Source organism: Dendrobates tinctorius, unplaced genomic scaffold (assembly GCF_039654945.1).
Source record: "Dendrobates tinctorius isolate UK_male_01 unplaced genomic scaffold, ASM3965494v1 ptg000084l, whole genome shotgun sequence".
Taxonomy (NCBI): domain Eukaryota; kingdom Metazoa; phylum Chordata; class Amphibia; order Anura; family Dendrobatidae; genus Dendrobates; species Dendrobates tinctorius.
The window spans coordinates 7,002,017-7,017,226 of NW_027361752.1; the positions used below are offsets into that span (position 1 = coordinate 7,002,017).

A 15,210-nucleotide genomic window follows, 5' to 3' on the forward strand; every position below is an offset into this window, starting at 1 on the left:
AGAAAACATTGAGGAGAGCAGTACTACATAGCTCCACTCAATCTGTAGCCGCTGCTGTACATCAGCTTATTCACAAGAGCTAACAGCAGATCTGCAGGACCCAGCAGAGGCCACTACACACCAAGGGTAGTTTTGCAGCGCTCCCTTGCTCAATGGTCACAACCAACCTCCACCAGACATAGTAATGCTGACTGCTGGGGTGCTGGTTGTAGGACATCCACCAATCGGATACTGATGTCCTAGCCTAGGGCATGTCTGGAGAACCCCTTTATGATAATGCGACCAAACTGCTGTGGAGCCCAGTGATGTGATGAGAGGAACTGTCTGTTTTCAGCTCATTTCCTGCTGGAATAACGGGTTAATAATCGAACATTGCCCCATCCTCTTATCCGCGAGTGACAGCAGGAGGTCCTAATACACAGAACATCTATTTCTATGATTCAAGGTGTTTGATATGTCATATTTTGCACCCATCGTGTTCACTTTCAGTTTTTGGATTACAATTAAAGGCTTTTTAACAACCTGTTAACGGTGGCTGTGCAGAAAAATCGTAGTTACTTACCGATAACGGTATTTCTCTGATCCCATGACGGCACCACGGAGAGAGAGAGAGAGAGAGGGATCCGCCCTCAGGGACAGGAAACCTACAGGTGAAAAAGGCGGTACCTCTCTCCCACATCAGTTGGTTTACAGAGCATTACACAGAACTTTCAGCTGCAACTCAAATGGTTATACAAAATTAATCAAATTAAGCTTAATAGAGGCACCGCGTGGCTAAGTACTAAAGCTAATTAACTCACTCTAAAGTGCACACCTGTGTGTGAAAGGGAGGGGATGTACGGGTGCCGTCATGGGATCAGAGAAATAACGTTATCGGTAAGTAACTACGATTTTCTCTTTCCCCCATGACGGCACCACGGAGAGAATTACAAAGATTATACATTTAGGGAGGGACCACCGCCTACAGAACCCTTTTCCCAAAGGTGAGATCTGAGGAGGAGGTCAAGTCTAGACGGTATTGTTTGAAAAATGTAGAGGGGGAAGACCAAGTGGCAGCTCTACATATCTGGTCTATTGAAGCGCCGGCTTTCTCCGCCCAGGATGATGCCACTGCCCTGGTTGAATGGGCCCTTACGTCCTCCGGGATGGCTGCCCCGCAAGAAAAGTAGGATAGGGTGATGGCATCACTTATCCATCTCGCCAGTGTGGCCTTCGATGCTTTTTGACCCTTCTGTGGACCCTGAAAGCAGACAGAGCCCTATCATTAATAAACTCCCTTGTGGTTGTCAGGTATTGGACCAGGCACCTTTTTACATCTGAGGTGTGTAGTAACTCTTCTGTTTTGTTCTTGGGCTTAGGACAGAAGGAGGGTAAGGAGATTTCCTGGGTCCTATGAAACTTTGATGGAACTTTGGGGAGATAGGGTAATCCTTAGAACAGACCCAGCCTATCATCCAGTACTAGAGTGAAGGGTGAGTGGGCAGATAATGCGGCGGGCAGACGTTAAGGCTACGAGGAGGGAAGTCTTAAGGGATAATATTTTTAAGGGAGCCTCCGCTATGGGTTCGAAGGGAGATTTGGTTAGTGTGTTTAGCACTAGATTTAGGTCTCGGGGGGGTGCGTAGAGGGATCGGCCTGGATCTACTTGAGGGCCTAATGAATCTCATAACCCAACGATTTTTGGCTAAGTCATGGTTATACAATGCTCCCAAGGCCGCCACCTGTACTTTCAAGGTGCTGGTAGCTAATCCCTGTTCCAACCCCTTCTGTAGAAATTCCAGAGTTCTGTTTATTGGGCTCTCTCCTATTGGGTCAGAACCTGATACTGTAATTAATTTTTTCCATACCTTCCCATATTCCTTAGTGGTTACTGGCTTTCTACAGTACTTTGTAGTACAGTGGATAACAAATTTGACGAGAAGCCCCTATTACTTAGGAGTTCCCTCTCAAAAGACAAGCTGTCATGTGCAAGTTTCTTATGTGGGGATGATACACTGGTCCCTGGGACAGAAGATCTGGAGTGTCTGGTAGAACCCAGGGGTCTGTAACAGACATCCTTCTCAGCCAGGAGAACCATATTCTCCGAGGCCAGAAGGGGGCTATTACAATTACCATCGCTTTGTCCCCCCATATTTTCCTCAGTACTAAGGGGATGAGAGAAATTGGTGGGAAAGCATAAGCCAGATGAAAATTCCAGGGTATCGTGAAGGTGTCTAGAGCTACTGGGCCGCCTCTGGGATCGATCGAGCAGAAGGTTTCCAGCTTCCGATTCCGACTGTTCGCAAATAAGTCTATTTCTGGCCGGCCCCAGAGTTTCACAAACTGGTTGAAGACTAACTGGCTTAGTTCCCACTCCCCTTGTTTTAGACGTGTTCGGCTTAGGAAGTCCGCTGTTCGGTTTTCTGAACCTTTTATGTGGAGGGCTGTCAGGGATTCTAGATTGTGCTCTGCTAGGTGAAAGATGGATTCTGTTACCTCCATCAGTGCCCGAGACCTGGTGCCCCCCTGGTGGTTTAGGTATGCTACCACTACCTGGTTGTCTGAGAAGACCCTTATGTGTTGGGAGCGAAGAGAATCCAGAAAATGAACGCGAGCTAGCTTTACTGCCAGCTACTGTTTCTTGTTTGAGGAGGCTGACTCTCTTCCCTGAGTACAGGGCCCTTGCGCCACCTGATTGCCTACATGTGCACCCCACCCCCAGGGACTTGCGTCTGTGGTCAAGATTTTCGCCGTTGGCAACACCCAAGGAACCCCCTTGGTTAAATTGACTGGATCTGCCCACCATGCTAAGGAGTGTATTGTTTTTTGTGAGATGTCTAACTGCATGTCTAAATTCCCATGTAGGGAAACACCTGCGTCTAATATTTCCCACTGTAGTTCTCGAGTATGGCTTTGTGCCCACAAATCATAAATCTAAAAAGACTGAACAAGTTCCTGGAAATTCAGCATTTCAAAATGGAAACAAAATCTTGTGTAAAAATGCTCTCCCCATCATGCTTCATGACTGTACTAGACTTGAGAGATGCATATTACCATGTGCCCATTCACAGAGACCACAAGAAATACCTCAGGGTAGTGGTGACGATCCAGGGGGAGATAAAACATTATCAGTTCAGAGCTCTCCCCTTCGGGCTAGCTATCGCTCCAATTGTATTTACAAAGATAATACATACAGGGCGTATGTTCCGTCTGGCTTTCTGCAAAGGAACAGGGGAGAGTAGAAGCCTTCGCCTCTTTCCTGGTAGGGGACTTCTTGTAATACCTCCTTCTCCCTTAAGCCCCCGTTACACACTGCGATATCGCTAGCAATATCGCTGTAAAGTCACCGATTTTGTGACGTTACAGCGATATTGCTAGCGATATCGCTGCATGTGATACTTACCTCCAACCGGCTCCCCCGCTGGTTATCGCTGATCGCGCGAGAAGCTGCTGGACCATTTCTCATCATCCACTTCCTGCTGGGCTTCCTGCTGTGACGACGAGCGACGCGTGGAGCTGGGCGGGAGGACGCAGGATCGCCGCGTCTGACAGGTAAGTAGCGACCCCCGTCCCCTGCGATGTTGCTGCGGAGATCTGCCTGTGTGGCAGCTCACTAGCGACCACCCAGCGATTCACCAGCGATCCTGACCGCGTCATATCGCTGGTCGGGATCGCTGGTGAGTGGCTAGGTGTAACGGTACCCTTAGATTCGCGATTTCTTGTTGAAGAGCCGACTGTTCGTGTGATATCTTTTGGGGCGTTAACACAAAAGAATTGCTTGGGAGGGTATTGAATTTTAGTCTTAGACCATCTTTTATTATGTTTAGTATCCACGAGCTTGCGGATATTTTTTCCCAGGCCTGGAGAAAGTAGGACAATCTTTCCCCCGACCCGGGGGGCACCTTCATTGTGGCTTTTTGTTGTCGGGGGGTTTGTTAAACATAGGCTTTATTTCTTTTATCCTCCCACCCTTCTTTGTTCCCTTTTGGGGGGTCTTCGTCGTATGAATCTTCTGCTCCGAAAAGGTCATTTGTATGACTGACTAGGGAACCCGGGAAAGGACTTTTTCTTGTTCCTGCCTTGTCCAAAATGTCGTCTAAAGTTGGACCAAATAGAAATTCGCCCTCACACGGGATTGAGCACAACTTGGCTTTAGTCTGCAAGTCTCCTTGCCAGCATTTTAGCCATAAGGCATGTCTCGCAGCATTTGAGAAGGAGGCTGCTCTGGCTGCCAACCTAGTCGAGTCCAAAAGCTGCTGCTCCTTTCATTATAGAAACTAATCTTTGAATTGTTTCTCTTGAGGCCTTTTCTTTTAGTTGGGAATCTAAATGATCCAACCAGACCATTAGGGCACGTGCCGTACACGTGGCTGCTATGGATGACTTTAATCTGCCTCCTGCTGCTTCCCAAGAGTCTGCTTATTTATCCATTGGGTCCTTCAGGGTGCCCATATCTTCGAAGGGCAGGGCAAATTTTTTAGAAGCTTTTGCAATAGCCACGTCTAGTTTGTGTGCTTTACTCCATAGGGCACAGGCTAGATCGTCAAAGGGGTATTTTCTCTTGGGTGCTAGGAGAACCTTCTTCCGGTTTTTTCCATTCTCTTTTAATTAGGGAGTGGATTTTCTCATTTATCGGAAAAGCTCTCCTTTTTTTTTTTTTTTGTTCTAAACCACCGAACACTAAATCTTGGGCCATTTTCTTAGTCCGCTCGTCCACCAGCCCCATAGTTGTCCTCACGGCTTTTACAAGGGCGTCTGTCTCCTCAATAGGGAAGCAGCTGCGTCCCCCTTCCGAGGATGACGAGGAAGACTGGGAGGATGACGAATTACTTGAGTCAGACAGTTCACTTTCTGACTCACTAACACTGGACTCTGACAACCTATGCCTGGATTTACGTTTTTTCTTTGAGGTTCTAACACCTTTAAGGGCATCTTCGACCTGGGTTCTTATCAGTGTTTTGAGGTCTAAAGCAAAACTCGGTGACTCCTCCTGGATTGTCTGTTCTATGCACGCCGTGCAGAGCTTTTTTTCACCATGTAGCGGGTAGCTCCTCAGTACATATATAGCACATACCCTGTGCTTGGATTTGGCTGTGCATTTTCTCCCCTAAAAGAAAATAACAACCGTGCATTAAATGAGCGGACTTTCACGGAGATCACTCACCCTCTTGTAGAACGAGAGATACCGTCTCGGGCGTAGGTATTATTTCCACCGCTGGATACACTTCTGGCTGTGCCGCCATGGTGGAGCTTCTGCTGTGCTGCGATCTTGAATGACCGCTACTGCTGCGCTGTTGGGAAGAGGTGCGCTGGCGTTGTGAGTGTTGGCGCTGTCCCTGCGTTTGCCGCTGCTTCGGGAACTGCCGTTGCACCTCCTGCTCCCTTTGTGGCTTTCCTTTATCACTTATGGTGAATGTGGGCTCCTCTGCTCCGTTTGGGGGGGTTTAAATATAGTGTATATATATTTTTTTCTCCCAGTGATACCCAGCGCCGCCGCCGGAAGTGGCCTTCTTAAGGGTGAGGTGCTCGCGCTAATGCTGGCGTCCTGCGCCCCCCCCCGCTCCTGCAGAGGCCCTGCGGTTCTCAGTGGCCGCCGCCACCCTCCACTGACCGCTCCGAGGCCCAGCGCCCGGCCTCCCTAGTGACCGCCATCTCCCTGTGTTTTTTTTTTTTTTTCCTGGGATCGGCAGACTTGCTCCTTGTCTTCACTGCCTCTCCCCACTCACCGTCAAGGTCGGGTGACCCCGGTGGTGGTGCTTCGGGGGAAGAAAATGCCACCGACCCAGCTGAGGCAGGGAGCCCCACTGCCTGTTACTGCACTGGTTCGGCCCCCGGCATCCCACATCGATCTGAAGGTACGTGTTGTAGGTTCCCCATCAGGGACAGGAAACCAACTAATGTGGGAGAGGGGTACTGCCTTTTTCACCTGTAGGTTTCCGGTCTCTCTCTCTGTGGTGCCGTCATGGGGGAAAGAGAAATTCCTTTCTATTTCCTCACGTTTTTGGTGCTTCACACCAGCAGGATCTGGCACCCACCCACCTACGGTTCCAGGACACATATTACATGCAGAGGTGGGAAGCTCAGCTCTCCAATACATATAGCGTCATCGTCCGAACATCAAAGGGTTCCGCTTTCTCCCAATTCTGTATAAGTGGACATAGACATAAAAGATGCAGTTTGGCCATCTGCAGCCACCACTAGAGGGTAGCTTCGCACTTACTGCTAGTAATTAACCCTTTCAAGATCAGGTGATTTTTAGTTTTTGCTATATTAACTTTTCTCCACTCATTCTTCCAAGAGCCATAACTTTCCTGTCCACGTAGCCGTACGAGGGCTCGTTTTATGTGTAGACATTGTGTATTTCTGAATGACGCCATTCATTCCACCACAATGTGCTGGAAACTGGGAGAAAAAAAAATCCAAAATGGTCAAAAAAGAAACGCAATTCCTGCATTGGTTTTCATGAAGCTCACTGTGTATTAACCCCTTTCTGCCATTGGACGTAATAGTATGTCCGATGGAAGCATCCCCGCTTTGATGTGGGCTCCGGCGGTGAGACCGCATCAAAGCCTGGACATGTCAGCTGCTTTGAACAGCTGACATGTGCCCGCAATAGGCGCGGGCAGAATAGTGATTCACCAGTGGCCATTAACTAGTTAAATGCCGCTGTCAAACTCAAGTCTTTAAAGATATGAAAAGAAATAAAAAACCCATAAGGCCATGTGCCCACGTTAGCATTTTTAAACGCTCAGGAAACGGGTCTCCTTCCCAGAAAACGTGCATTTTTTTCCACGCGTTTTGCGCAAAACCGCGCTTTTTTATGCGTTTTTTGCCGTGCGTCTTTTCGACTATAGGAAATAGCCAAAAATGCGGACCTAAGCGGAAATTAATGAACATGCTGCGTTTTTTACCGCTAAGTGTTTCCTTAGCGGTAAAAAGCGCATCCATTGGCACCAAAAGGCCAAAATGCATTAAAATGAATGGGATGCTTCTTTTAAGTGTTTTTGATGCGGTTTGACCCTGAAAACCGCATCACAAACGCTTAAAAAAATGCAACGTGGGCACACAGCCTAAAAGTTCAAATCACCCCCCTTTCAAAATAAAAAAAAAAAAAATCAAACAAACATACACATAGATGGTATCGCTGAGTTCAGAATCGCCCAATCTATGAATAATAAAAAAAAAAGCATTAACCTGATCGCTAAACGGCGTAGCGAGAAAAAAAAAAATCAAAATGCCAGAATTACTTTTTTTTGGTTGCTGCGACAATGCATTAAAATGCAATAACGGGCGATCAAAAGAACCTATCTGCACAAATATGGCATCATTAAAAACATCATCTCGGCACGCCAAAAATAAGCCCTCACCCAATCCGAGATCATGACAAGTGGAGAAGCTACGGGTCGCGGAAAATGGCGCAATTTGTTATGATTTTTTTTTCTTTTTTTAAGCAAAGTTTGGAATTTCTTTCACCACTTAGATAAAAAAGAACCTAGACATGTTTGGTGTCTATGAACTCGTAATGACCTGGAGAATCATAATGGTAGGTCAGTTTTAGCATTTAGTGAACTTCGCAAAAAAGCCAAACAAAAAACCAGTGTGGGATTGCACATTTTTTTTTTTTTAAATTTCACAGCACTTGAAATTTTTCCCCCCTTTTATGTTACACGACATGGTAAAACCAATGAGATCGTTCAAAAGTACAACTCGTCCTGCATAAAATAAGCCATCACACGGCCATATTGATGGAAAAAATGAAAAAAAGTTATGGCTCTGGGAAGAAGGGGAGCGAAAAACGAAAAGCTCCGGTTATTAAGGGGTTAATTAAATTACAACGATAACAAGTTTATGATTTTTTTAAATTATAGAAATATAAAAAAGTGTCATCATTCTCTGCGCCCTCTTTCGGTTTTGTACTCTCTCAGTCTCTGAGTCCCGTAACCTTTTATTCTTCTGTTGATAGAGTGGTGTCAGGACTTGTTTTTCTTCGCTCACCTGGCTGTTGTTTTTATTGATACCATATTGGGGTACATATGAGATTTTTGGGGGCAGGAAAGTGAATCTACCAAAAAAAACTGCATTTGTTTCAATTCTTTTTTTCCCCAGAGTTTACCGCACTGTTTAAATATATTTTATACTAGCTGAAGAGCTCGGTGTTGCCTGGGCATAGTAACCAACTGTGGTTAGTTATAACAAATTATAATGATTATATTGCACATAAAAACATTTCACATCATTTATTCAACACTACAGATATGAAACACAAATTAACTAAACGATTACCCAAGTATTGATGGTATTTTATTTTCAACTCATTCAACATTTTTGGTTTTTCCTTTCGGTGCAAAGATGAACAGATTTTTGGCAGTTCCAACTCTTGAACAGACCAGGTAAAGTTGACCATGAGAAAAGCATGGAGATTGCAAATATATCCCTACTACTTTCAAGGATGTCCCGGAGCATTGTAAATGGACATTGAAAATAGCAGTTGAACTGGAAACTGGAGGCGTTTAAAATCAAAAAACAAATCAGATGGAATGAGTGGAATTCTTGGAATGAAAATCTCCTCTCCTTTGGCATATCCTGTTTCTGAGCTGTGTATCTAATCCTCTCCTGTGTGATACTTTCTGCTGAGCTGTGTATCTAATCCTATCGTGTTACTGACTGCTCAGCGTGTATCTAATCCTATCCTTTGTGATACCGACTGCTGAGCCGTGTATCTAACCCTATCCTGTGTGATACCGTCTGCTGAGCCGTGTATCTAATCCTATCATGTGTGATACTGACTGCTGAGCCGTGTATCTAACCCTATCCTGTGTGATACCGTCTGCTGAGCCGTGTATCTAATCCTATCATGTGTGTTACTGACTGCTCAGCCGTGTATCTAATCCTATCCTGTGTGATAATGACTGATGAGCCGTGTATCTAATCCTATTCTGGGTGATACTGACTGCTGAGCTGTGTACCTAATCCTATCATGTGTGTTACTGACTGCTCAGCCGTGTATCTAATCCTATCCTGTGTGTTACTGACTGCTGAGCCGTGTATCTAACCCTATCCTGTGTGATACCGTCTGCTGAGCCGTGTATCTAATCCTATCATGTGTGTTACTGACTGCTCAGCCGTGTATCTAATCCTATCCTGTGTGATACTGACTGCTGAGCCGTGTATCTAATCCTATTCTGGGTGATACTGACTGCTGAGCTGTGTACCTAATCCTATCATGTGTGTTACTGACTGCTGAGCTGTGTATCTAATCCTATCCTGTGTGATACTGACTGCTGAGCCGTGTACCTACTCCTATCATGTGTTACTGACTGCTGAGCCGTGTATCTAATCCTATCCTGTGTGATACTGACTGCTGAGCCGTGTATCTAATCCTATTCTGTTTGAACTGGAAACTGGAGGCGTATTCTGTGTGATACTGTCTGCTGAGCCGTCTATCTAATCCTATACTGTGTGATACTGTCTGCTGAGCCGTGTATCTAATCCTCTCCTGTGTGATACTTACTGCTGAGCCGTGTATCTAATCCTATCCTGTGTGATACTGGGCTCCCTTTGCAGTCTGTGTCAGAGGGTGGTCTGTGTTGGCACGGTAATAAATTGTGTTATTTCCAGCTTTACAGAAGGATGATAACACCATAAAAATTATAATAGGCAAAATTGTTTGGTGAATTGGAACACGCGGGGTTAAAATTTCACCTCACAACATAGTCTATGACGCTCTCTGGGTCCAGACGTGTGACTGTGCAAAATTTTGTGGCTGTAGCTGCGACGGTGCAGATGACAATCCTGGACATACAAACATACACACATTCAGCTTTATATATTAGATTTGATAGATCAGTCTTTTCCAGACACAACAATACCAAATATATGTGGGACCAGCACCTATCATCAGAATGCGGCCCCGCTGATGGAGATTTGTCAGTATCTACTATATAATTACCTTGTAATGTCTTCACATCCTGTTCCGTCCAGATGTGTCCGGATCCCACAATTCCAAGCGTGGGAAGTTCACTGACCGCCATATTGGAACACCCAAGTGATGGGTGTCTCAGTATGGAAACTGCTGCTGGTACCAGCCTCTTGCGTGGTACCACCAGAGGAACACCGTTGCACCACACACACTGTATACGCCGTACGCACCACACACTGTATACGCAATACGCACCACACACACTGTATACGCCTTATGCAGCCTCTTGCGCGGTACCACCAGTGGGACACAGTCGCAAACATGCCGCCGCCGGGATCAGCCGAAAGAGTCACTGACCGCCGCCATCTTTGTACAGGAGGAGCGCATGCGCAGTTGTAATGTGACCGCCGCTACCTGTCTGCACAAAAATGGCGGTGGTCGGGTACACAGGTCAAAGAAGAGAGCACAGACGGGAGAAGTCAGCACATGGGGAGAAAGTGGATAGGTGGGTGAGCACATGGGGGGGGGAGATTCTCAACGCTGCAAAGCCTGCCCCCATTGTGACATTACCGCCCTCCCGAGTCTCCATCTAGTACAGAATAAAGGGATACTCACGATTTGACATAAACATTTGTTGTCATTCACCAATTTTTCCAGTGAAAGAAACTCTATGATGTCGGCTTCTGCCATCGCACCCTCCTGATCCTGCTTATTTGCTAAACTGTAGGGTTAAAAAGAAAAGAAGCAAAAACACAACATTGTTAGAGATTTATATTCCAGTCATGTGCGCTTTTTCATAATAAGACCCAGGGGAGTATAATGGGTAAATTACAGGGTTATAAGGTGTAGGAAGCAGGATGATACACAGGTAAATCCCGTAGATGAAGAAATCCCAATCTACCTTGTTGGAGGCCAGATCTGTATGTAATGATCCAACCCTATTTATATACAGACTAGCTGAAGAGCTCGGCGCTGCCTATACAGTACAGACCAAAAGTTTGGACACACCTTCTCATTCAAAGCGTTTTCTTTATTTTCATGACTATGAATTGCAGATTCACTCTGAAGGCATCAAAACTATGAATTAACACATGTGGAATTATATAATTAACAAAAAAGTGTGAAACAACTGAAAATATGTCTTATATTCTAGGTTCTTCAAAGTAGCAACCTTTTGCTTTGATTACTGCTTTGCACACTCTTGGCATTCTCTTGATGAGCTTCAAGAGGTAGTCACCGGAAATGGTTTTCACTTCACAGGTGTGCCCTGTCAGGTTTAGTAAGTGGGATTTCTTGCCTTATAAATGGGTTGGGACAATCAGTTGAGTTGTGCAGAAGTCTGGTGGATACACAGCTGATAGTCCTACTGTATAGACTGTTAGAATTTGTATTATGGCAAGAAAAAAGCAGCTAAGTAAAGAAGAACGAGTGGCCATCATTACTTTAAGAAATGAAGGTCAGTCAGTCCGAAAAATTGGGAAAACTTTGAAAGTGTCCCCAAGTGCAGTGGCAAAAACCATCAAGCGCTACAAAGAAACTGGCTCACATGAGGACCGCCCCAGGAAAGGAAGGCAAGAAACATCTGTGCTGCGGAGGATAAGTTCATCCGTGTCACCAGCCTCAGAAAACGCAGGTTAACAGCAGCTCAGATTAGAGACCAGGTCAATGCCACACAGAGTTCTAGCAGCAGACACATCTCTACAACTGTTCAGAGGAAACTTTGTGCAGCAGGCCTTCATGGTAAAATAGCTGCTAGTAAACCACTGCTAAGGACAGGCAACAAGCAGAAGAGACTTGTTTGAGATAAAGAACACAAGGAATGGATATTAGACCAGTGGAAATCTGTGCTTTGGTCTGATGAATCCAAATCTGAGATCTTTGGTTCCAACCACCGTGTCTTTGTGCGAAGCAGAAAAGGTGAACGGATGGACTCTACATGCCTGGTTCCCACCGTGAAGCATGGAGGAGGAGGTGTGATGGTGTGTGGGGGGGGGGTGCTTTGCTGGTGACACTGTTGGGGATTTATTCAAAATTGAAGGCATACTGAACCAGCATGGCTACAAGAGCATATTGCAGCGGCATGCTATTCCATCCGGTTTGCGTTTAGTTGGACCATCATTTATTTTTCAACAGGACAATGACCCCAAACACACCTCCAGGCTGTGTAAGGGCTATTTGACCAAGAAGGAGAGTGATGGAGTGCTACGCCAGATGACCTGGCCGCCACAGTCACCAGACCTGAACCCAATCGAGATGGTTTGGGGTGAGCTGGACCGCAGAGTGAAGGCAAAAGAGCCAACAAGTGCTAAGCATCTCTAGGAACTCCTTCAAGACTGTTGGAAGACCATTTCCGGTGACTACCTCTTGAAGCTCATCAAGAGAATGCCAAGAGTGTGCAAAGCAGTAATCAAAGCAAAAGGTGGCTACTTTGAAGAACCTAGAATATAAGACATATTTTCAGTTGTTTCACACTTTTTTGTTAATTATATAATTCCACATGTGCAAATTCATAGTTTTGATGCCTTCAGAGTGAATCTACAATTTTCATAGTCATGAAAACTCTTTGAATGAGAAGGTGTGTCCAAACTTTTGGTCTGTACTGTATATAAAGTTGAGTGTATAGCCCCACCCACTCCGCATAGCCACATTCACTATAATATCCTACATCATCCCGTCAGCCAGAGCTACCGGACTACTACCACTAATATCCCACATCATCCCGTCAGCCAGAGCCACTAGACAACTACCCCTAATATCCCACATCATCCCGTCAGCCAGGGCCACCAGACAACTACCCCTAATATCCCACATCATCCAGTCAGCCAGAGCCACCGGACTACTACCCCTAATATCCCACATCATCCCGTCAGCCAGAGCCACCAGACAACTACCCCTAATATCCCACATCATCCCATCAGCCAGAGCTACCGGACTACTACCCCTAATATCCCACATCATCCCGTCAGCCAGAGCCACCAGACAACTACCAGCAATATCCTACATCATCCCGTCAGCCTGGGGTCAGAACTAGAGCTCTGAGTTGAATGGTTCTAACTTCCATACCAGGGATCCCTTTAGGAGAGGCCTGGGGTCAGAACCAGAGCGCTGAATGGATTTGCCCTGACTTCCATACCAATGATAACTTTAAGAGACCCTGGGGTCACAACCACAGAGCTGAGTGGAGCGGTCCTAACTTCCATACCGGAGATCCCTTTAAGAGAGGCATGGGGTCAAAACCAAAGCCCTAGATGGATTTGCTCTGACTTCCATACCAATGATCCCTTTAAGAGGGAAGATGTGCCTATGGGATGGAGGATGTGTGATGGGGATATGGGCAGGGAGGGGGTGATTCATTTCTGTCATGTGTCTCAGCTCCTTTGAGGGGACAGACAAAGCTGGATCTTATGTTCCCAAAGATGCTAGATTTCTCCCACCATGTCAGTGTCTGCTGAGGTGTTGTCAAGTGGGAAAACTTGCTCATAGCAACCATTCAGAGCTCAGCTACTTTTAACCAGCTCTGGTGAAATGAGAGATGCATAGTGATTGGTTGCAAGTAAAACTGTTGCTCATAGCAACCAATCACAGCTCAGCTTCTTTTGAACAGCTCTGGTGAAATGAAAGATGCTTCGTGATTGATTGGTGATATACACACACATACATACACTTTTATATAGAGAGATTGGTTTAGGGTGTGTGCACACTAAGCCTTTTTTTTCGCGTTTAAGCGTTTTTACTGGCAAAAACGCTTAAAAACGCTTACATGAAGCATCCCATTCATTTGATTGAATTCCGCACTTTGTGCATATTGAGGTGTTTTTTTTTCCACGAAAAAAAACGCATAGCTGTAAAAAACGCAGCATGCTCATTAATTTCGTGGAAAAATCTGCATGTCTAACTATATTCTATGAGACTGGGGACGCGCCGGAATAAAAACACACAAAAATCGTGCAAAAACTGCACGGAAAAAAAAACGCGCGTTTTATGGGAAGGAGTCCGTTTTTTTGTCAGGAATTTTCTGCATACATGGGTACATAGCCTCACACTCGTTCATGTTGTCATACATCACTGAGCTTGGAACAGGAACAAGACTCATGAATCCTGATGACATTATTTGGTGTAACAGTCAGTGCTGCTCTATTTCTGGATTTTTATCTGTGCGGATCACCACTAGAGGGAGCACAGGAGCTCTCCGCAGACAGGAGCATACAGTTAGCGGCTCAACCATTGCTCATGGCAGCTGCAGGGAGTTCAGGCTATTATTAAGGGGGCGTTGATATACTGATTTTATGGGCATCAATATAAGATCAATTAGGGAGTTGACCCTCAGTGCTGACATTCATCAGCATATTGCAGGGGCTATGACGCGCCAGCAAGCACCGAACCCCCTCCATTGCTATGGCGCTCCGAAACCCCACCCCCCTCATTGCTTTCCAGAAACAGCGCTGTATCTTTTGTAGTGTCTGTACCAGGTATTGCAGCTCAGTCACATTCCCTTGAATAGGAGTTAGCTGCAGTACCTGACACTGCCACTCCAAAATGTACAGCGCTGTATGCAGATAAATACCCAAGCCATCCTGCTGGTTATAGCCCCATTGACAGGGAGTCAGGCCCTCACCCATCTGACAGTGACGGCTTACACACTTATTGTTGGAAGTCAGCACATAGGATGGGACGCAGTCTTTGGGCAGGAATCTTGTGCGTCTCTAGTAAGTCATGTAAAATACAAAAAAAAGGGTGCACTCTATCATGCTAAAGCATGTCTTATATGTGAAATTTGAATAGCAATATGGCCGTATTGATATTCAGATTTCACATATTCCACATTGACATGCTTTAGCATGATAGAGTGCACCCTTTTTTTTGTATTTTGTATATGGGGTAGCTCCTCCTGGTATGCACCTATTCACACTAGTCTGGATGTGCCAGTCAGTTTTTTTGTCTTTCCAGTAAGCCGTGTGTCACCATCCTGGTCTCCGCTTATCTGGGCTGCTCCTCCCGGTGGTGTGCCGTATGCCATCATATAAATCAGAAGTACTGTGAGTGTGTGGCTCACAATGTATTCAGGGCACACACCAGTGACACAGCCATCGTGTGTACACAACACAGTGTGACAAAGTCATGCGGTTTTTGTTTTCTCACTTCACATGTGATCATCATGGAGAATGAAACTGTCCTCATTCCTGACACCTCGCTCATGCAGTATGTGATTAGCCCGGTCACCGACACTCAGCCCAGAAACCACAGGACAAACATCTCATTCTCATCAACAGGTAAAGTGATGTATGGAGACTGCATGGCCGGACTACAGTCAC

General features: G+C 45.8%; 1 protein-coding gene across 4 annotated transcripts in view; it reads right to left on the minus strand.

Annotated features, from left to right (window-relative positions):
• The window catches only part of ARL13B (ARF like GTPase 13B), an 81,624-nt gene that overhangs the window by 28,919 nt on the left and 37,495 nt on the right, over positions 1–15,210 (minus strand). For all 4 annotated transcript variants that reach the window (XM_073584425.1, XM_073584424.1, XM_073584422.1 and 1 more), the window contains exon 5: positions 10,514–10,619. In XM_073584425.1, coding sequence (XP_073440526.1) covers positions 10,514–10,619 — 106 coding nt within the window. The remainder of the gene's footprint in view (positions 1–10,513; positions 10,620–15,210) is intronic.